The 23,883-nt window shown below is 39.7% G+C and overlaps 1 protein-coding gene and 1 pseudogene across 2 annotated transcripts; both read right to left on the bottom strand.

Moving 5' to 3' along the window:
* Positions 1 to 2,284: 2,284 nt before the first annotated feature.
* Positions 2,285 to 4,368, bottom strand: LOC148731491 (uncharacterized). Its single transcript, XM_088761914.1, has 2 exons — positions 4,365 to 4,368; positions 2,285 to 3,467 (listed from the first exon to the last, which is right to left on the bottom strand). The coding sequence occupies exons 1-2, from the start codon at positions 4,366 to 4,368 to the stop codon at positions 2,836 to 2,838; spliced, it is 636 nt and encodes a 211-aa protein (XP_088618040.1). The 3' UTR covers positions 2,285 to 2,835.
* Positions 3,461 to 15,485, bottom strand: LOC148731490 (uncharacterized; annotated as a pseudogene). Its single transcript, XR_016001634.1, has 2 exons — positions 11,671 to 15,485; positions 3,461 to 11,089 (listed from the first exon to the last, which is right to left on the bottom strand). The product of XR_016001634.1 is annotated as an uncharacterized LOC148731490 (transcript).
* Between the last annotated feature and the right edge of the window lie 8,398 nt (positions 15,486 to 23,883).

Here is a 23,883-nt window from a genome sequence, read left to right as displayed (position 1 = left end):
GTCTAGTTGGAGGCGCGCTTGGAATCTAGGATAATTGACTTGTTTAGATAACTGATCATTTGCTGTCCAAAATCGAAAAATCGGCCCCTTTCTCAAAAATCACACACTACCGTCAAAATTAAAAAAAAAAAAAAATATCATACACGAGTTTCCAAATTTAAAAAATTGGCCGCAAGCGTCCAAAATCAGAACTCGGCCGCTACATTACTTACCTTGGAAGGTATCAAACAACAACAACCATATGAAACATATGTATGAACTGCGGTTATGAAACGTATATGTGCACGATCCTTCGCAGTAAAGCACTATTTGAGCAATAGTGAAAATCAGACCTGAAAAAAAATTTCAGGCCTGTACGGGATTCGAACCACTGACCTCTGCGATACTAGTGCACATATACGTTTCATAACCGCAGTTCATACATATGTTTCATATGTTTGTTGTTGTTTGATTTATCATCTACGGGTTTATGTCGAATTAATTTGATGGCCTGCTCTCAGTTGGCTTGTTAGCTCAATTGGTAGAGCGCTGCACTAGTATCGCAGAGGTCAGTGGTTCGAATCCCGTACAGGCCTGAAATTTTTTTCAGGTCTGATTTTCACTATTGCTCAAATAGTGCTTTACTGCGAAGGATCGTGCACATAAACCTTGGAAGGTATGTTAATATAAATCATGCCTTATGATCACCATTCTCGTTCCTTCTAGTACATTGTTACCTCCTTGATTTTTAGCCTCATGCACCAGCAAACTACAATCGTCCAAAAATCTTAGGAAAACCACATCATTTTCAAATAAAGACAACAAAATTATCATATTTCTACTACTTATTGTTGTAAACATAACGTTTCTTAGTATGCGACTCTGTAAATTATCAACATCACGAGCAGGACAATTGCAGGATAGTCTGTTCATACCTAGTAAAAAAAAATAGAGTGCTTCTCAATTTGGCGACTTTGATGGCTCCTGGGTGACTTTAGCTCCGAGGTCTAAGGTTAGAGGTCTGGTTCAAGCCCCAGGGCAGACTAACACTCAGGTTCTTGATATAACTCAGGAGCATGCGCTACTTTTGCTATGACATCTGCAAAGGGTTAGACATTCTAGTCTTCTTAGAGAAGGACAATTAACACAAAAGGCCCCGTCTGCTGCATCTTCTGTGTACAAAAGAGCAGGTGCACGTTTAAGTAGCTCATGACTTTTCGCAAAGTGTAGAGAATGTAGCTCCCGATGTTGTGGTGTCGCCTTGTTATTGTTTAAAACAAGCCTCCATTTAAACCATTTATGTTCCTCTTGGGTTCATCCATAATTCGTGATCTATGATTTACCCTGCCTACATTTTCGGGCCATCGAATCTCAGCCCAAGACGTTCTTATCAGTTTAAATTCAGGTAGCCCTTGTCTCGAAACACTAGCCATTAATTATCCATTCAAAGTGCTTTGAAGAATGTTTTCTACTTTTTACCAAAGTTTCCACAACAATTCATCGAAACACGATATATTAATCATTCAGACACTGATTCAAATGTTAATTTGCATTCTGCTTCATCAAAATTGCCTCATGGCACCGATGGCATGTACCTTATCAATGATTGGTGAAGCTATTGTTGTAGGGATTACGGCTAATTTTGTGCCGGACAAGTAGGTGAGATAAACATTTACCAAAATTTGAACTACCGACTGTTCCCTCTTAAGAACTTACTCATTGTTAAGGGGGTATAAGAATTAAATATCACGTTTACTTTTTAACCTTAGACTTGACCGCATGAAATAAACAATTGTATTCTGCATAATATATCTATGGGTCCCCCATAGGGTCACTTTGATAGTTTCATACGGCCAAGTAGTCTTGAGGTAAATCCGAGCGCTGTGATTAGTTTTTACTCGGTTGGGATTTTGCCATACGGACCGTTTTCGCGGAAACTGTCGTAGGCCATGTATTCCGACGTATTGTTATGCAATCGCGTGCACGCATGCGCCGTTCAGTAAGTCACCACGAGGTTTTTTCTACTGGCTTTTCCTCCATGTTTGTTTTAAACTTTTACCGTCGGTTTTCCTTAAATAAAGGATCAATTTTTTTTCAAATTGCAATGCGCCTGAACACCGTGTATTTTTGTTCTCGAAAATCGGCAAATTTTGGTCAGACTGCCTTCTAATAAATCATTTCTTATTAACCTCACTTGCTCAAAGTGTCCTGGGGCATATTGGCCCTCATTGGGTTTGGATGGACCGAACGCTGCAGGGTCTGTACTGCCACGACCTATAAGTGTGATGGAGAGTTGCAAATTCATGATAAAACATGCTTTATTTTTTGTGGGTGTTGTGCTTCTTTGCTCTATTCATTTGGGCTCTATTCATTTGAGCTATTCATTTGGAAACGTTGTCAATTATACTCCTTCTTACAGGAGGAGCCTGTTTTTAGTTTAAGTTCCATCAAATATAAAACATAACGAAACCACCAGGCTATCTTTTAATTTATAAATTTACGTTGCTGATAAGAAGAGAGTGATATGTACACAAGCCAATCAATCAAAAGTCATAATTCAGAAGAAGCAGCACTATATGGCGATTCATAAACGATTTTGTCCTGAACGTGGGACTTCAAGTAAGGAAACGTCTTTAACCTGTCTCCGATCACAGAGTTCGCAGATCAGGATACAAGAAGCTCAAATGATATCAAATATAACGAAAATATCAAAACGGTCTAGATTCTGGCGAAACTTCTCCAGCAAAGGGACAGCAACGTCTAAAAAGAATTAAAGGTCTTCGCCGTTTTTAAATTAGCCCAGTTTCTAGACTATCTACAAGTCCATCTTTTCTTCTTTTCAAAGCAGCTTAAACCTTAATTCACGACGCACCTCCTTTTCTGTTGTAGCCGAGAGAAGTTCCTCCTGACCTCTCGTAACCTAACATGATCTTGACGGTATCTCAAATAAAAAAATACCAGTGCACGATCAAGACAATGCTTGGCCTCTTGGAGTTCGCTCAGGTCACTGTGCAAATTACCCAGATTGTTGTAATAGGCTGCAACATCAACATGATCGGGTCCAAGCTTCTTCAGACGAATCTCCAGTAATTGATTATAGTAGTCTTTCGCTTGATCTGTTTCGCCTAGCGCTTTGTGTAAAATACCCAGATTGTTGTAACAGGTTGCAACATCAACATGATCATGTCCTAGCTTATTCAAAAGAATCTCCAGTGCACGCTTATAGTAGTCTTTTGCTTGATCTGTTTCACCCAGGTCACTGTGTAAACTACCCAGATTGTTGTAAGAGGCTGCAACATCAACATGATCAGGTCCAAGCTTCTTCAGACGAATCTCCAGTGCACCCTTATAGTAGTCTTTTGCTTGATCTGTTTCGCCCAGGTCACTGTGTAAACTACCCAGATTGTTGTAAGAGGCTGCAACATCAACATGATCAGGTCCAAGCTTCTTCAGAAGAATCTCCAGTGCACGCTTATAGTAGTCTTTTGCTTAATTTGTTTCGCCCAGGTCACTGTGTAAAATACCAATATTGTAGTAAGAGGTTGCAACATAAACATGATCAGGTCCTAACTTCTTCAAAAGAATCTCCAGTGCACGCTTATAGTAGTCTTTTGCTTGATTTGTTTCACCCAGGTCACTGTGTAAACTACCCAGATTGTTTTAAGAGGCTGCAACATCAACATAATAAGCTCCTAGCTTCTTTAGACGAATCTCCAGTGCACGCTTATAGTAGTCTTTTGCTTGATCTGTTTCGCCCAGGTCACTGTGTCAACTACCCAGACTGTTGTAAGAGGCTGCAACATCAACACGATCAGGTCCAAGCTTCTTACGACGAATCTCCAGTGATTGATTATAGTAGTCTTTTGCTTGATCTGTTTCGCCCAGGTCACCGTGTAAAATACCCAGATTGTTGTAAGAGGTTGCAACATCAACATGATCAGGTCCTAGCTTCTTCAGAAGAATCTCCAGTGCACGCTTATAGTGGTCTTTTGCTTGATCTGTTTCGCCCAGGTCACTGTGTAAACTACCCAGATTGTTGTAAGAGGCTGCAACATCAACATGATCAGGTCCAAGCTTCTTCAGACGAATCTCCAGTGATTGATTATAGTAGTCTTTTTCTTGATCTGTTTCGCCCAGCGCTTTGTGTAAAATACCCAGATTGTTGTAAGACGTTGCAACATCAACATGATCAGGTCCTAGCTTCTTTAGAAGAATCTCCAGTGCACGCTTATAGTAGTCTTTTGCTTAATCTGTTTCGCCTAGGCCACTATGTAAACTACCCAGATTGTTGTAAGAGGCTGCAACTTTAACATGATCAGGTCCAAGCTTCTTCACACGAGTCTCCAGTGCACGCTTATAGTAGTCTTTTGCTTGATCAGGTTCGCCCATGTCACTGTGTAAACTACCCAGATTGTTCTAATAGGTTGTAACATCTACATGATGAGGTCCTAACTTCTTCAGACGAATCTCCAGTGCACGCTTATAGTAGTCTTTTGCTTGATCTGTTTCGCCCAGGTCACTGTGTAAACTACCCAGATTGTTGTAAGAGGCTGCAACATCAACATGATCAGGTCCAAGCTTCTTCAGACGAATCTTAAGTAATTGATTATAGTAGTCTTTTTCTTGATCTGTTTCGCCCAGCGCTTTGTGTAAAGTACCCAAATTGTTGTAAGAGGTTGCAACATCAACATGATCAGGTCCTAGCTTCTTTAAAAGAATCTCTAGTGCACGCTTATAGTAGTCTTTTGCTTGATCTGTTTCGCCCAGGTCACTGTGTAAACTACCCAGATTGTTGTAAGAGGCTGCAACTTTAACATGATCAGGTCCAAGCTTCTTCAGACGAATCTCCAGTGCACGCTTATAGTAGTCTTTTGCTTGATCTGTTTCGCCCAGCGCTTTGTGTAAAATACCCACATTGTTGTAACAGGTTGCAACATCAACATGATCAGGTCCAAGCTTCTTCAGACGATTCTCCAGTGCACGCTTATAGTAGTCTTTTGCTTGATCTGTTTCGCCCAGGTCACTGTGTAAACTACCCAGATTGTTCTAAGAGGCGGAAACTTTAACATGAGCAGGTCCAAGCTTCTTCAGACGAATTTCCAGTGCACGCTTATAGTAGTCTTTTGCTTGATCTGTTTCGCCCAGGTCACTGTGTAAACTACCCAGATTGTTGTAAGTGGCTGCAACATCAACATGATCAGGTCCAACCTTCTTCAGACGAATCTCCAGTGCACGCTTATAGTAGTCTTTTGCTTGATCTGTTTCGCCTAGCGCTTTGTGTAAAATACCCAGATTGTTGTAAGAGGTTGCAACATCAACATGATCAGGTCCTAGCTTCTTCAGAAGAATCACCAGTGCACGCTTATAGTAGTCTTTTGCTTGATCCGTTTCGCCCAGGTCACTGTGTAAAATACCCAGATTGTTGTAAGAGGCTGCAACATCAACATGATCAGGTCCAAGCTTCTTCAGACGAATCTCCAGTGATTGATTATAGTAGTCTTTTGCTTGATCTGTTTCGCCCAGCGCTTTCTGTAAAATACCCATATTGTTGTAAGAGGTTGCAACTTTAACATGATCAGGTCCAAGCTTCTTCAGACGAATCTCCAGTGCACGCTTATAGTAGTCTTTTGCTTGATCTGTTTCGCCCAGGTCACTGTGTAGACTACCCAGATTGTTGTAAGAGGCTGCAACATCAACATGATCAGGTCCAAGCTTCTTCAGACGAATCTCCAGTGATTGATTATAGTAGTCTTTTGCTTGATCTGTTTCGCCCAGCGCTTTCTGTAAAATACCCATATTGTTGTAAGAGGTTGCAACTTTAACATGATCAGGTCCAAGCTTCTTCAGACGAATCTCCAGTGCACGCTTATAGTAGTCTTTTGCTTGATCTGTTTCGCCCAGGTCACTGTGTAGACTACCCAGATTGTTGTAAGAGGCTGCAACATCAACATGATCAGGTCCAAGCTTCTTCAGACGAATCTCCAGTGATTGATTATACTAGTTTTTTGCTTGATCAGGTTCACCCAGGTCACTGTGTAAACTACCCAGATTGTTCTAAGAGGTTGTAACATCTACATGATGAGGTCCTAGCTTCTTCAGAAGAATCTCCAGCGCACGCTTATAGTAGTCTTTTGCTTGATCTGTTTCGCCCAGGTCAGTGTGTAAACTACTCAGATTGTTGTAAGAGGCTGCAACATCAACATGATCAGGTCCAAGCTTCTTTTGACGAATCTTAAGTGATTGATTATAGTAGTCTTTTGCTTGATCTGTTTCGCCCAGCGCTTTGTGTAAAGTACCCAGATTGTTGTAAGAGGCTGCAACATCAACATGATCAGGTCCTAGCTTCTTTAGAAGAATCTCCAGTGCACGCTTATAGTAGTCTTTTGCTTGATCTGTTTCGCCCAGGTCACTGTGTAAACTACCCAGATTGTTGTAAGAGGCTGCAACTTTAACATGATCAGGTCCAAGCTTCTTCAGACGAATCTCCAGTGCACTCTTATAGTAGTCTTTTGCTTGATCTGTTTCGCCCAGGTCATTGTGTAGACTACCCAGATTGTTGTAAGAGGCTGCAACATCAACATGATCAGGTCCAAGTTTCTTGAGACGAATCTCCAGTGATTGATTATAGTAGTCTTTTGCTTGATCTGTTTCGCCCAGCGCTTTGTGTAAAATACCCAGATTGTTGTAAGAGGCTGCAACTTTAACATGATCAGGTCCAAGCTTCTTAAGACGAATCTCCAGTGCACGCTTAAAGTAGTCTTTTGCTTGATCTGTTTCGCCCAGGTCACCGTGTAAAATACCCAGATTGTTGTAAGAGGCTGCAACATCAACATGATCAGGTCCAAGCTTCTTCAGACAAGTCTCCAGTGCACGCTTATAGTAGTCTTTTGCTTGATCTGTTTCGCCCAGGTCACTGTGTAAATTACCCAGATTGTTGTAAGAGGCTGCAACATCAACATGATCAGGTCCAAGCTTCTTCAGACGAATCTCCAGTGATTGATTATAGTAGTCTTTTGCTTGATCTGTCTCGCCCTGCGCTTTGTGTAAAATACCCAGATTGTTGTAAGAGGCTGCAACATCAACATGATCAGGTCCAAGCTTCTTCAGACGAATCTTCAGTGCACCCTTATAGTAGTCTTTTGCTTGATCTGTTTCGCCCAGGTCACTGTGTAAACTACCCAGATTGTAGTAAGAGGCTGCAACATCAACATGATCAGGTCCAAGCTTCTTCAGACGAATCTCCAGTGCACGCTTATAGTAGTCTTTTGCTTGATCTGTTTCGCCCAGGTCACTGTGTAAACTACCCAGATTGTTGTAAGAGGTTGCAACATGAACATGATCAGGTCCAAGCTTCTTCAGACGAATCTCCAGTGATTGATTATAGTAGTCTTTTTCTTGATCAGTTTCGCCCAGCGCTTTGTGTAAAGTACCCAGATTGTTGTAAGTGGCTGCAACATCAACATGATCAGGTCCTAACTTCTTTAGACGAATATCCAGTGCACGCTTATAGTAGTCTTTTGCTTGATCTGTTTCGCCCAGGTCACTGTGTAAATTACCCAGATTGTTGTAAGAGGCTGCAACTTTAACATGATCAGGTCCAAGCTTCTTCAGAAGAATCTCCAGTGCACGCTTATAGTAGTCTTTTGCTTGATCTGTTTCGCCCAGGTCACTGTGTAAACTACCCAGACTGTTGTAAGAGGCTGCAACTTCAACATGATCAGGTCCAAGCTTCTTCAGACGAATCTCCAGTGATTGACTATAGTAGTCTTTTGCTTGATCTGTTTCGCCCAGCGCTTTGTGTAAAATACCCAGATTGTAGTAACAGGTTGCAACATCAACATGATCAGGTCCTAGCTTCTTCAGAAGAATCTCCAGTGCACGCTTATAGTAGTCTTTTGCTTGATCTGTTTCGCCCAGGTCACTGTGTAAACTACCCAGATTGTTGTAAGAGGCGGCAACTTTAACATGATCAGGTCCAAGCTTCTTCAGACGAATCTCCAGTGCACGCTTATAGTAGTCTTTTGCTTGATCAGGTTCGCCCAGGTCACTGTGTAAACTACCCAGATTGTTGTAAGAGGTTGCAACATCAACATGATCAGGTCCAAGCTTCTTCAGACGAATCTCCAGAGATTGATTATAGTAGTCTTTTTCTTGATCAGTTTCGCCCAGCGCTTTGTGTAAAGTACCCAGATTGTTGTAAGAGTCTGCAACATCAACATGATCAGGTCCTAACTTCTTTAGACGAATCTCCAGTGCACGCTTATAGTAGTCTTTTGCTTGATCTGTTTCGCCCAGGTTACTGTGTAAACTACCCAGATTGTTGTAAGAGGCTGCAACTTTAACATGATCAGGTCCAAGCTTCTTCAGAAGAATCTCCAGTGCACGCTTATAGTAGTCTTTTGCTTGATCTGTTTCGCCCAGGTCACTGTGTAAACTACCCAGACTGTTGTAAGAGGCTGCAACTTCAACATGATCAGGTCCAAGCTTCTTCAGACGAATCTCCAGTGATTGACTATAGTAGTCTTTTGCTTGATCTGTTTCGCCCAGCGCTTTGTGTAAAATACCCAGATTGTAGTAACAGGTTGCAACATCAACATGATCAGGTCCTAGCTTCTTCAGAAGAATCTCCAGTGCACGCTTATAGTAGTCTTTTGCTTGATCTGTTTCGCCCAGGTCACTGTGTAAACTACCCAGATTGTTGTAAGAGGCGGCAACTTTAACATGATCAGGTCCAAGCTTCTTCAGACGAATTTGCAGTGCACGCTTATAGTAGTCTTTTGCTTGATCTTTTTCGCCCAGGTCACTGTGTAAACTACCCAGATTGTTGTAAGAGGCTGCAACATCAACATGATCAGGTCCCAGTTTCTTCAGACGAATCTCCAGTGCATGATTATAGTAGTCTTCTGCTTGGTGTGTTTTGCCCAGCTCGTTGTGTACAACACCCAAGTTGCTGTAACATGCTGCTTTTTTCAGGTCCTCTCCTTCGTGACTTGTTTCAATCATTTTTAACTGCAATTTATAAAAGACTAACGCTGCTCCAAACTCACTGTGGTCATGGCACATTTCACCGAGGGTGCAAAGGCCACCAACGTAAGAACTCAAAGACTTAAGTGCTCTTTCGTAGAATTCTGGCTTTTCTCTTCTAATTACCACTTGTTCAAGTTTTAAGCTTAACATCTTTAAATGGGGAGCTAATTTTGTTCCCACATCAATGGAAGCTAATTTTTCGAATTTTGAGAATGACATTACAGCCCCATATACCACTTCGTAAACTTCATCCTTTGTCCAATCTTTCGTCGCAGATTTAATAACATCGTGAACAATACCATGAGCTCGAATATAGACACCACTCACTTTTTCTTCTTCTTCCTCTTCTTCTTCCTCTTCTTCTTTTTCTTCAATCAGCAATAATGAACATTGATTCATTCTCAATCTCATCATATCTTCATCTTCAAAATCTTCATCTACTGCTCTGACGTACTCGATAACAGCTTCTTGAAGGATCGGCTGTAATGCACACACAGAGAGAAAATTGAAGATGTGATGGAAAATTATATCGTCCGCCATCGCCTTTTCGACAGCGAGTGTTATTACTTTGGTCATGGAGTTTGGATAGCTTGGATTGCTCTCAGCAAGTCTGATTTCAGTAGTACTTCGTTTCCCCTCTTCCAATTTCTTCAGGTAGTCGCTCCAACCAAATTTCGAGGATACCTTACTCTGACGAACTTGTCGCACATACGTGGCTGCAGCCGCTAGGGCAAGTGGCTGGTAGTCTAATACCTTAGCAACTTCTTTCTCTATGTCATTAATTGGGATATCAGAAAGAATGCTCAGCAAAGAGCATGCGTCGTTAGGTTGCATTCCTGCGCTGACGGAAAGGTTTTGGACGGAAGAGCTTGTTAACGGCATAGACGCAGTGCCCTGCGTTGTTATTAGCATCTGGCCCCTTGCCCACACCTCGTTTCCTGCATTAGGCAAAAGACCGCTTGAAAGAGAGTTCCCATTATCAACTATCACCAGCCATGAAGTGTAATGCTTAATTTTTGCACTTATTAGGGACTTGAGATATGAAATCTTGTCGTCTGTGTTCAAATCCTTCGAGCCGTAAGTGTTTGTTATTTCATATCCGGGACATTTGCAATGTTGAGCAAAATCGACATACGAGTTCAAAATTGTTTCTGGGCTTTCAGCATTCAGTGTCATGACAAATGAAGCTGCGGAAGGTGTTTCTTTCACTTCGTCGTAGAATCGCTTGGCTGCTAAACGGGCCAGCTGAGATTTGCCACTTCCTGGATTTCCTGACAAATACAGTATACTCATCCCATCATCGGTGCGTTTTAATGTTTGCAGGTTTCGCATAATTTCATCAACTTCAGATTCTCGAGCAGCGATGAGGTGTGTTGGTTTAGGAGGGAGAATGCAAAATGGAGAGACATCTGCGTGTAACTGTTCTTGCAAGGCAAGCCTCTGTTCTTCTTTTACTTGAAGTACCTTTTCTTTCTCTTGAAGTTCTTTTTCTTTTCCTTTAAGTTCCTTTTCCTTCTCTTTAAGTTTTTGTCTCAGGTCGTTAACCTCCCTTAAAACTTTACTTAACTCCTCTGTGGGGAAGGCTGTTTGATTTTGGACTTCATTGATTTTTAATGTGGGAAGACCGAGGGCGACGAATGCAGTTTTCACCCGCGATATAACAATATTGAAATCTCCGTCAGAGAGTTGGCCTGCTTCGTCATGTGCGATTTCATTCCGAATATTTCTTATATCATCTATGTTTGATCGAACCACTGAGTTGAGACCGTGGATACAATCTGAAAAAAGAATAGCGTAAAAGAGCATGGTACAATCCCATTCAGCTCTATCGCCATTTTTCATGGTTGATAACAGCCGTGCGTTTTTCCTTCTGTTCTTTAGGGACTCCCCATTCCAAAAGTCCTGTCCATTTTTAGGTTGATCTTTCCATTCTCCTAGTCTTGTCTTGTGGCGACTGTCCCATTCTTGTTTAAAGATTGTTCGCAGACCCTCTGTTATAATATCAGTGACAACGTAACAAATCCTGAAGTAATTTAGCTGCTCTTCCGTGTATTCAAATGCAGCGGCCATTTCTTGTTTAAACCTGCGCAGAACCAAAGTTTTGTTAATGGGCATCAGGGTTGTCTTTGCAAATAGTATATGTGTCAAGATCTAGCGATACGCGCTTAGACATGTTTTTTTTAGGAAAGGGGTGGGTCAGAAACAAGGAAGTCTATTTCCTTTATTCACAGGGTGGAGCGAAATTGACGCCAGGACTAGGGATATGAAGGAAAATTGAGCAGCAAAGAATCAAGGCTACTTTTTAACAACTTCACACCATTTTTTTTTCTCAATTTAATTTGAATGTATCAACAAAGTTGAAATGGTAAATTGGCCACCGTTACGATTTTAAAAGCTGACGTTTCGAGCGTTAGCTCTTCGTCGGAGCGAAGGGCTAACGCTCGAAACGTCAGCTTTTATAATCGTAACAGTGGCCAATTTACCATTTCAACTTTGTTGATATATTCAAATTATTTCGTTACCCCCACCGACGCAGCCCCAAACAGTTTCTTTAGAAACTATCAGCCTTTATTTTTTTGGCTCATCCGAAGAAGCAAACGAAGTTAACTCTGATTTTACTAATTTTTGTTCAAATATGCGACTTAAGGAAAATCGATCACCTACCTCGTCAATTCCGCGTTAACTTTCCGGCAAAAACTGATACCGCACGAGTCCCTCGTCAGGTAATGAATTTTCCTATAATAAAGAAAATGTTTAAAGCATCAGGAATACTGTCTAAGTCTGAGAACTGATGGTCAAAGTCAATAGTTTCTAAGCTATACGAATTTTTTTCCGTCTTCTCAGTTTATCTTTTTTGCGTCCGAGGTAATTAGTTATGATAATCTTACTTAATAAGGTCTCTTAACATTGAATTCCATTCTCTCAGCTCACTTTCTAGTGATCAAAAAAGGATCGCTTCTCACTTCATTCAAGTATGATAGCGTTAGGTAAAAACCAGCCATCACTCTTAGATAAATACTAGAGAACTTTGCCGACCTGAGCCGAAATAAATTCCCAGCGTACTGTATAAAATGATACACACCACACGTGACGGTTAACTTTAATTTACGTCAACTCGTGAACTGAGGTTTCTTCACGAATGGAAATTATCACTCTGATTCTATAGATCGATAACAAAACCAAATTCAGAGAAAAAAGTTATCTGGAACTCACTTGAATCAGTAACTTAGATAATACATACCGTTCTGGAAGTTTGGGAAACCTTTGGAATACTTAAACTGTCTGCGTTCAAAGGTTGAATAGTTAAGAATCACATGCATTTAAAGCTGCACACAGCAGCATATCCGGTGTTTTATGTATCATAAGCTAAATAACGCTGGCATTGTGATTGGTTCTTACCAATGATCGACTGGAGGACAGACGCATTTATCATATAAAACAATCAGAATTCTAGCGCATTAGATCATATCCACATGTATTTTGCGCTATATAAGTAATAATAAATTGAATAGTAGATCATCCATGATGCCGTGGGTCTGTTTAGTAATAGATCACAGAAGACGTCAAAATAGTAAGAACATCAGTGACACACTCTGCTGTGCCTCACGTGACACTTTTGTCATCTATTATTGAACAGATACATGGCAACATGTCATCTATTTTTCTTTTGTTTGAGAAGTATTAAGAATAGTTTGTTTTGATTTCTGATCCATCACCTCTTACCGCAAAGTAACACGGAGATTTGAACGACTTTGATCTGATTAGTAAATGAATATTACAAATTCTCATGCTGTTCGACAATCTAGACGGCTCCTAACAGCGGAAGGAAGCCTTCTGCATTTAGGGCTGCCACAGATCTGCTCTGGGTTTCTGTTGCTTGAGGTTTCTTTCGCAAGAATTTTCAAATCTATTTACTTTTTGTTCACGGCTTATGTAACTGTTATCAGTCAAGGCTTACTTTCACGGCAAGTGATCTGTAATGAAAGATAAGTGAAAATGACAAAACGGGGTCTGTGTTAAAAGTTGGTAGAGAGACAGAATTCTTTCCAGCCTGAGCCAAGAGATATATTTGACATAATAAGCGTTCTTTTATGCAATATTGACGTTTGGAACAAGTTTAAGAAGACATTTCACGAAAAGCACTTTTGTTGAGGGGTTTTACCACTCGCTTGGCAAATTAACAAGAGGTACTGAAACTCTGTAATTTTCTTCTTTATTCTCTCTTGTTCCACTGCTTATTTCTACTACTTTCAGCAAGGAGTGCTTCAGTATTAAATACAAAAATCACAGACATGTTTGGACTAGCTAACCGTGGGAACTTCCAAAACATGATGTTCAGTGTGGGTAAAACTCAAGGTCAGTTTTACCAACTCAAACATGACCACCTAGCAAACTAGTTATCTTCAACCATAACAAAGGATTAAAATGTCTAGCACGGTAAGTGCTGAGCCAAGTTCAAAATAGCACGTAGGGGCGAAAAGGCGAGACTTAATAAAACAAAAGGTAAACCTAAAAATGCTTGAAATAACGAGCCTTTAAAACGCTCTACAACACTTGTTTTGTTCGCTATTTATTTCGTTTCTTCTTCATCTCACGGACATTAGATCTCAAAGCTTCAAAGGCTTTGGCAGTTTGTTCGCAGCTGGATTATTCCACTGAGTTCTGGAACTATCACTACAGTGCTGGTATACTGTGGCAATGCAGTGCTGGTATACTGCGGCACTGCAGTGCTGGTATACTGTGGCACTTCAGTGCTGGTATACTGTGACACTACAGTGCTGGTATACTGTAGCACTAAGCAGAGTTTTATCTCTTGAGGTCCTCTTATCTCTTCCACCTCTAGTCCTTAGAATGGATGATTCTCCCAGCAAAATTTCTGGAGTTTTAATGAAGTTGTGGCAGCCGTAATCCGCTGCTTTTTGCCCGTCTTTTGTTCATTTGATACGGTCAGCATATTAGACAATGGATCGTATCAGTTAGAGTATCAAAAGAACGTAAGGTCACAAACATCTCTTTTCTAACCTAAAGCGACGATAGCAGAAGTCGCAGTGCAATTTTATCTTTTTGCTAAAATAGTTTTCTGTATTACGCTCCTTCTCCTGCGTTGTGTTACGTATCAAGATAAGTATTCTACAATGTTCGCTTGTTTCTTTTTCGTTTGAAACGAGTTGTATCTGCTACGCATAACTTTCAGGGAAAGTGAATTAAAGTTTGCTTCACGTTGTCAAAGTTCTAGAAACTTTCCGTGAGGTAATAATACTTTATCAGCAATAAAGAATATATGCTGCTTTTTGTAGTCAACAAAACACTTGAGGAACTCTCATGCGAAAGCTAATCTGGCTTCGTCGCAATGCACATAAATCACGTCTCTAGGCAAGACAGCACAAGAGACTTCGAGAGATTTCATTGGAAGGCCGCACAATACTTATAAAGCGATGATCGAATAGTTTTCACGCCATATCAATGGGCCATTTGAATTGCTTTTGTTTTGCTGAAGTAAGAAAGACAGGTTTTTGGGTTACGTCAGTTAAGACAAAATAGTTTGTATTTTCCTGGTTACTTTTCTTTACACTCACTCAAACAAACTTTGATCGTTGAAAAATGATCAACTTGAATGAAAGGATAACTTAAACTGAAAATGGAGCTGGTAAAGACCTTCTTCAGCTTGAGCTAAGAAATCCATTTGAAATAAGAAGCAACCTGCTTTGGAGTATTGAAGATATTCGGTGCCCGACCAAACATAGAAGTTCTTTTGTTGAGTTGATAAACTCAGAATATTAGATTAAAGAAATTACAAAGCGTAACAAAATAACATCAATAACATTTTCACTGATGTAGGGGAATTTGCGTTAAGGAAGATGGGAGAAATCACGGTTAAATTTCATCTTGTTACGGTCTCATGAAGCTCCTTCTCTTCCAATATAGCAATTCTAGGAAGTAGTTTTCGTTTGAAAAGAGTTGTATCTGCTACTCATAAATTTCATGCAAATGAAACTAAGGTACTTGCTCCTGTCAAGTTTTGGAAACTTTTTGGTGGTGATTGATCATCTGCGATAAAGAATATAGGCTGCTTTCTGTAGTCAACAAAACACTCGACGAACGCGAAAACGAAAACTTCTTTGGCCTTCAGGCAGAACACCTTATCTACCTCCCTAAATAGCTGCACTCTGCAAGTTTAATATCAATTGTTTTACTGATAACTATTGAATTTGCTTTGGTTTGATTCTTTGTCGATCATCTCTCCGCAGCAAACAACACTAGGATGTGCCTCGACACGTTAACCTTCATTATTTTTCGAAGTTCTTTCGCTCTACAAAAGTCTGGAAAATTCGTCATTAAGTTGGGTACGATAACCTTACTTAGCGTGGAAGAAGTGAGACGGGGGGGGTAAGATTGAGCTTATCCCATCCCCACTCCCTCCCTGTTCACATTAAAATACAATTCCACATGTATTATTTGCATCTATACCATTCCGAAAGAATATTGTACACCGCACCGCAATGCGCTATATAAGTAAAATAGTAAAGTTGTTATAATCATTATCATTAAGTGATAGTTACCTCCAAATGTGATTCACATGAAATCGATGCCAGTGATTTGTCCAACATACACAAATAGAAACACTGAAACAAAAAATGCGTGCGTAAGACTACGCAATCGGAAAGAGAATAAGTAAGAAAGAAAACCGACGCAAGGACAATATGAGCTATTTAGAAGCTAATAACCAAGAACATGAAAGTGAAACTGATTAGTTACATACTGTGACCTTCAGAAATAATCTCTAGACATTGCGTCATTTTTTATGGCACCTTTAAAGCCACAAACGTCAGACTTGCGATTTCTGCGCTGATCCGTTGAGTTTATGAGCAGAGCTACTTAATGGGGGTTGAGTCAAATTATAGAGCAAATCTAAATTCTGTTCGAGAATGTGATGATCAAAGTCCTTTTCAGAGCAGCAACAAGGATAAGACTCCACAGTTAAGCCTCTGTAGAGAATGTAAATATCTCTTGTCTGAAACAACTACTAAAATCGGTTCTGAATTTCGTTTAGGCGTCAAAATTCCAACCAGACAAGACAAGAAACTTAAAATTGCTCATCCGCAACCAGCCTTCAACTTGTAAACAGGAACACGAAAGTGAAACCAGTGTGTTACCTATTGTGACCTTAGCCTTGAAATAATAATCCCATGACACGCGTCTTTTAACAGCAAATGCGCTGATCCGTTACGTGTAAATAGAACTATTTCATCGGAATGGGGGACGTTGGAGGAGGTAAGTCAAAAAATGAAAAAGTGGTAGAGCAAAGCACATCAGTTCTTCCCCGGTCCCTTAGGCAACATTTCAAGAAATTCTCGAAGCGGTTCTATTAATACAAAGCAGATAAAGGGCAACATTAGGGGAATACTAAACGTTGAATGATTTACCGCCTGCTCTCGTGTTTGGTGTGATATTTCAAGTAATAGGAGTCAGTAAGTAATCTTGAACAGAGGTCAACCATATTCGAATGTCCTCTTCTAGAAGGTTCTAATTATAGTCCCTTTACCGAACGGCATTGTAACAATTTATGAAGTAAAAAAATGATAAAAGCACTAAACTGAGCCTTTCACCGAAAGGAAAATTTTTGAACGAACAGTTTAGTATTCAGTTCACCGGTTATCTTCAGCGAAAATATTCAGCATTTTCTTTATAGTAAAATTTAGAGCCAGCTGAAAGTATATAGGGTTAGAAAATTAGGGGGGAAACGTGTCTGGAAAACGATGATGCAGAGAAGATCTTAATCGACTGCGGAGTTGTCTGTGTCAATTTCTTTCTACGGTTTTACCTTAGACAACATACATTCGAAAATCTTCCCATCTTCAAAACATACCTAACGTGCTTATTGGCAAGAAACTTAACGATCTTCGTTCGTGATCAATCTCGAGAGCAAAGACATGTAGCTCTTGTTGTTGTCCAAAGACAGGTAGATGTTTCGTTTAAATTTCATAAGTGGCAAGTCCTGGCCCTTTATGGAAACAACTAAATTACGCTCTGACATAATGTACTTACCAGTGAGACTTATTTCAGTGCCTTGAGGAACACAGTAAGGTTGTTAAATACTATTGTTGATCTGATCATCTTTTCACTGCCGTTTTAGATCGTGATGGGCTGGCACGAAGAATAAAGACTCCAGACCGTTTCCTTGCTATCGAAACGTTCCAATTTACATCGGAGGAAAAAACAAAGCGAAATAAGCGATGAGGTTTTTCATTCACCAAATAAAGAATCGCTGTACATCCGTCCGGTTAAGAGACTTTATTATCCAACTACACCAAGACGAGTACAAATAACGCCATAGATGAGTACAAATATCACGCGGTATTTGTACTCGTCTATTGTAGTACCGGTTAAACAGGTTTTCTCGCATCGGGCGAGCGAAGAATTGTGGTTACGAAAAAAAAAAATAAGCAAGGGGCGAACAATTTGAATCATATTTCCGACGAAAAAGAGTCAAAATGGCTAGCAAATATAGGTCCAAGTTCATTAGATGAATCGAACGAAGAAAAATAGCTTGACGACCAGAAAATTTCTTCATTAATGAAGAAAATAGAAGCAGCAGCACAACAACGCGCCAATTCCGTTCCGCTTCGCATACTTCTGTCACGCACTCCTCGCAAATAAAATCCGCCAAATTCGCCCGCACTGAAATAACAGTTTGGCGTGTTGGATAATAAATAACTCATTAGACATTTGGTTGTGTAGTATCGCTGAGTATTTTTACGAGTTGTGCCGCATTTTGACGAGCCCGTAGGGCGAGTCAAAATACAAATAACGAGTAAAAATACTCAGCGATACTTCACAACAAAACGTCAAAAAAGATATATATACTTCGCGAAATGAATGAAGGACAAATTCCCAAATTGTTTTCTACAAAATGAAATCGACTTAGCTGTTGGTAAATGTTTAAAATGGAGCAGGCCTAAATTCGTTCATAGAGCCGTTAAGTATAACACTTCGCGCACACGAGCATGGATTTGTGACAAAACTCTTAATGGTTCGTACACTGAGTTATAGTCTTGTTGTATACAGACACTTAGTTGCTTCTCAATCTAGATTACAAATGATCTAGTCTTACCTCTTTGAGGATTTCAGGGGCTATTGAAGCTTTGCATCGATGTATTTCTCCAGAAAAAAAAGCAAGACTCCTTTCGAAGGTGAACAAGGTACCAAACCGAAAGCCACTAAAGATTATTGCGAAACATACCTGATGACACAGTATCTATTTTTACACCTGATCTGCGCGTGATCTCATCAGAAATAAAACAGCAGAACATTGACTTGTTGGGTAAGGTTATAGGGTTAGGAGTGGGATGGTCATTTAGGAAGCTTCATTGTTTTGGGCTTCAAAGACAAGCCAACCTATTACAGCAGTGTTTTATATGTTTGACAAGTTCTTTTTTTTCGAAGGAGCGCTTTGCTCGTTGGCGAAAGTTAAAAGGTCCATCGACTTCACACTGCCTTTAAGTCATCCCTACATTCAGGGGTGGTGACTTTCGTTGAGTCGGAGGGGATAAAACACTGTGCCCGTGATAGAGCTACAAGAAAAGTATTATTATAAGTGGCCCATTATACGTTAAAACAAATATTTATAAACGGAAAACGCAGTTTTTCACCGGAATTAAAGGTCACGTTAACCGGTATCTTCGTAGAGGAAGTCAGCAAAAGACCTTTTATCCCACTCCTTACGGGTAATTAAAAAGTTATTTAGACAGAAACTTTCCACCGCTATAACCAATAACTTTTATTAGGCTTTCTAACACAAAAGAAATCAATTTTTGGTTGGCACTTTTTAAAAGATTGAAAATAGAACTATTTTTCTCTTTTTTTAATGGGGTCAGTTAGTCCGAGAGTACCTAGAAAACATTGCACATCTGAAAATCATTCATTTAGAATCAATAAAAATATCCTTTTACAAGAGGAGGTAGAGAAATAAATTTACTTTACAGTTTTAATGTGATCTGCATGAAAGAGCATAAAGGTGAAAAATTCACCGTGAAAAGTATTTAATAAATCTTCTGGAGCCTTGATTCAAGGCTGGTATTCTTAACAAAGTTTTCCCACCTCTAGTCCTTAAAACAATGGATGATTCTCCCAGCAAAATTCAAGTCACAAACATCAAGTCACAAACATCTCTTCTCTAACTTAAAGCGACGATAGCAGAAGTCGCAGTGCAATTCTATCTTTTTGCTAAACTAGTTTTTTGTATTACGCTCCTTCTCCTGCAGCGTGTTTCGTATCAAGATAAGTATTCTACAATGTTCGCTTGTTTCTTTTTCGTTTGAAACGAGGTCTATCTGCTACGCATAACTTTCAGGTAAGTGAATTAAAGTTTGCTTCACGTTGTCAAAGTTCTAGAAACTTCTCGGGAGGTAATAATACTTTATCAGCGATAAAGAATATAGGTTGCTTTCTGTAGTCAACAAAACACTTGAAGAACTCGCATGCGAAAGCTAATCTGGCTTCGTCGCAATGCACATTAATCACGTCTCTAAGCAAGACAGGATAAGAGACTTCGAGAGATTTCATTGGAAGGCCGCACAATACTTATAAAGCGATGATCGAATAATTATGACGCCATATCAATGGGCCATTTGAACTGCTTTTGTTTTGCTGAAGTAAGAAAGACAGGTTTTTGGGTTACGTCGATCAGTTAATAGAAAATAGTTTGTATTTTCCTGGTTACGTTTCTTTGCAATCACCCAAACAAACTTTGATCGTTGAAAAATAGTCAACTTGAATGAAAGGATGACTTAAACTGAAAATAGAGCTGGTAAAGACCTTCTCCAGCTTGATCTAAGAAATCCATTTGAAACAAGAAGCAACCTGCTTTGAAGTAACGAAGATATTCGGTGCCCAACCAAACATGGGAGTTATTTTGTTGAGTATACATTTTCATTGATTTAGGGGAATTTGTGTTAAGGAAGATGGAAGAAATCACAGTTAAATTTCATCTTGTTACGGTCTCATGAAGCTCCTTCTCTTCCAATATAGCAGTTCTAGGAAGTATTTGTCGTTTGAATAGAGTTGTATCTGCTACTCATAACTTTCATGCAAATGAAATTATGATACTTGCTGCTGCCAAGTTTTGGAAACCTTTCGTGAGGTGGTGATTTATCATTTGCTATAAAAAATATAGACTGCTTTCTGTATTCAACAGAACACTGATACTACTGCACCCTGCAGGTTTAATATCAAATGTTTTACCGACAACTATTGAATTCACTTTGGTTTGATCCGTGTTCCATTATCTGTCCGCAGCAAAATAACACTTTGATTCGCTCTACAAAAGTCTGAAAAATTATTCGCTGATGTGAGTGAAATAACCCGTACTTAGCTTAAAAAGTGAAAGGGAGAAAAGATGGAGCCTATCCACCCCCTCCCCCCCCCCCCCATCTCTCTCGGTCCTCCCTGTTTCACTATTTAATTACAATTCCTTAAGTAACATTTTCTTCTATGCCAGCTCGAAAGAGTATTGGTATAAATTAGACGCGCCTAACGCGCTATATAAGTAGAATAATAAAGTTATTATTATCATTGTTACAAAGCGATAGTTAGTTCCAAATGCGACTTACATGAAATCTTTGCCAGTGGTTTATCTAATGTACACAGGTAGAAACACTGAGACAAACAGAATGCGTGCCAAAAGCAATCGAAAAGAGAGGCTGGAAATAAAAAGCACAAAAGAAAACCGACCCGAGGACAATATGAACGTTCTTCTCGTAGTCTGGATACATGGATAATAACAACGCGCAAAACTGACACGATTAGCTTGATATCGGCGCGGATGAAATGCGAGGGGACCCGCACTGAGAGCCCAAGCGATTCAGTTGACGTTGAAATATTTTTTGCTGCAGTTCTCTTCGTAAACTTCAGGATCAAGAATTACAATTGAGGCGATCGAGTCATAAGTATCTACGGGGATAGGACTTTAACGATTACAGGCAAAGAAATATAGTTTTTCCAGTCTATTTATCTTACATCATCTTCAAAACATACCCAATAGTGATCCTCTATCCCGAGCGAAGACTGGTATCTCTTAATGTTTTCTAAAAGGGAATGGTAGATAATTCGTTTCAGTTTCATAATAAGCAATCCTGGTCCGCAACAACTAAATTACACAATGACACAATGTACTTACCAGCGAGGCTTGTCCTAGTGCCTTGAGGAAAAAATAATGCTGATTGATGCTATTATTTGTCTTAGGATCTTTTCACTGCTGTTGTGGAACGTGATCGGCTCGCCCGAAGAAGACTCCAAGCCGTTTGCTTGCAATCGGAACGTACTTATCTACATCGGAGGTGAAAACAAAGTGAATTAAGCGACAAAACCTCAATATAAATATATTTAACGGCAATGAAGAGCAAGATACCTTCTATACTTCTATACTTCTATTTATGGGATTGAAAAAGAACTCAAATATTACCCTATATATCCTGCTTCAAATTAAAGGTTAAAAATAAGTTTGAAATTGAAAACTATGTGTGTATGAAGAATAATACTTTAGGTAAATTTCATAAAAAGTGGCTAATAAATGAGTGACTGGTTAAGCTAATTGCAATACTAGAAGTAGTAATATCTGTGTTAGTATGTTATAGTATAGTGCATTATAATACTGTAAAACTAGTAACAGTGGTACTTAGTAGTAATACTAGTTTAATAATTTAGTAATAACAGTGCGTAGTGTACCAATTTAAATGTAACCTGTGTGATACAGGGAGCTATGTTGGTTACACACGCGGGCATTTATATGCCCGCGTGGATAGCCATAAGAGCACGTCATCTTCAGTACGCAAGCACGACGACATCGACCAGGTAGGTGCTGTCCCTGAGGACCTTCTTAGCTGTTTCAAAGTTCTCAAGAAGTGCATGAACAAATTCGATTGTCTTGTCAACGAGATGCTTTACATCAAACAATTAACACCGAGTTGGAACGTGCAAACTGATTCTATCCGTGCTAAAGTATTTGTGTAGCTACCTCCCCTATGTAAATTAGTTGTCACTCTTGAACTCGCATTTCTTAATTTTATTTTCATTTGTACCCTTAATAATGGCGTCATGAAGTCGCCGAAACGTCGGGATATTGTATTGCTCGATTTTACCTGTCTATTTGTATAGATTGTTATGATTTTCGGTCCATCATTCCCTACGCAAAATAACACAGAGATTCGCGGCGCTTTGAACCGCTTGTTTAATGAATCTTAACAATTATTACTCTTTTCGACAACGGAGGCAGTTATCTAGACTACGAGAAGTCCCTCCTTTTCGTCCGCGTGGTAGGCCCCCGTGGAGGCGGCGTGGCCGAGTGGTTAGGGTGCTGGACTTGTAATCCGGTGTCCTGGGTTCAAGTCCTCCACCCTGCCACTCACTGGATTTGTTCTCAGTTGCCCCTGGTTCAACTCCTCGGCTGCACTCTGTAAATAGCCCACAAGTCTGCCTCATGACGGTGGGGATTTTTAAGCACTTATTTAGTTTGCTCGGCATAGTAGCATGTATTGCTAATATGCCTAATCAGCCCCAACAACCCGAGTTAAAATAAAGTTCCTTCTTAATAGAGCTGTATCTTCCGCCATAAATTCTTCAGCCTTGATAAGTTTGTAGCAGTTTTCTTTCGTGTGCTCATTCGTTGAGTTGATACACTCAGCATATCAGATAAGGAAATTGCAAAGCGTATCAAATAACAAAGATACCATTTTCAGTTATCTATGGGAATTTGTGCCAAGGAAGATGGATGAAATCACTAACAAATTTTGTCTTCTTACGGTCTCATGAAGCTCCTTCTCTCCAAGTAATCCTCCCATCTTTTCATAGCAAATGCACTCTACAGCATCAAAATAACACTAGGATGTACCTTGATCCGTTAATCTTAATCATTTTTCAAACTTTTCTCGCTCTACAAACGTCTGGAAGATTCTTTGCTAACGTGAGTGTGATAACCTTACTTTGTGAAAATAATTAAGATCGGAGGAAAAGATGGAGCTTATTCATAATAATATAATAGCTTAATAGCTTCTAGAGCGCTGTTTTCATTCAATGATCAACATCGCTTAACAACTTAGAATACTACAGTAAATTCAAATTTATAAAACTAATTACATGTACATTAATATCAACAATGTATGTTAAAAATAAGAATAATTAACAACTATTCATCGAAGTGGAGGTGGTTAGTGGTGGATATTTACCGAGCCACGAAGCGGCGAGGTAAATATCCACCGCTAACCGACACCGAGGTGAATAGTTGTTTTAGTATATACTAAAACAGTGAGATAATATACACCACCGTCGTTAATTTGAGTGATTTCTTCGCTTGTCTCGGATGCAAACCGGGACGCCATTTTTTTGCCGAATTGCTCGGAGGTAAATAGCAAAGGATATTCAGAGTTTGACTAGCCAATCAGAGCGCGCCTTCAACGCTATCCACTGTTTTAGTATATACTAATATGGAATATCCATAATAAGGATCTTAATTAGGAAGAAGGATCTTAATAAGAAACTTAATTAGTAATACTAATAAAAATAATTGTCAGACAGGGTACTTTGAGCAAGCTGCACGAAATAAGTAAGTTTTCAGCTTACATTTAAACATAGTCATGCTACGCATGCAGGAGTTATTTTTTCGGATACGTAGGTTGAAATGGGACACCATATAACTGATGCTGGTGTCTGAATAATTGTTGGCAAAAATAAACTGCATTGGTACAACGCTTCCTGCAGTCCCCTCCACACTCCACAGCCCTAATTTGAACTTGTCACGCAACGCTATCTCTCTCTTCAACATTGCATGACGAGACTAAACAACAACCTGCTCGTAGGTTAAAATTTTGCTTATTGCCGTTCCTT

This window comes from Stylophora pistillata, chromosome 5 (assembly GCF_964205215.1).
Source record: "Stylophora pistillata chromosome 5, jaStyPist1.2, whole genome shotgun sequence".
NCBI lineage: Eukaryota > Metazoa > Cnidaria > Anthozoa > Scleractinia > Pocilloporidae > Stylophora > Stylophora pistillata.
The sequence above is the reverse complement of the archived record's forward strand: the minus strand, read 5'-3'. Positions and strand labels throughout refer to the sequence as shown.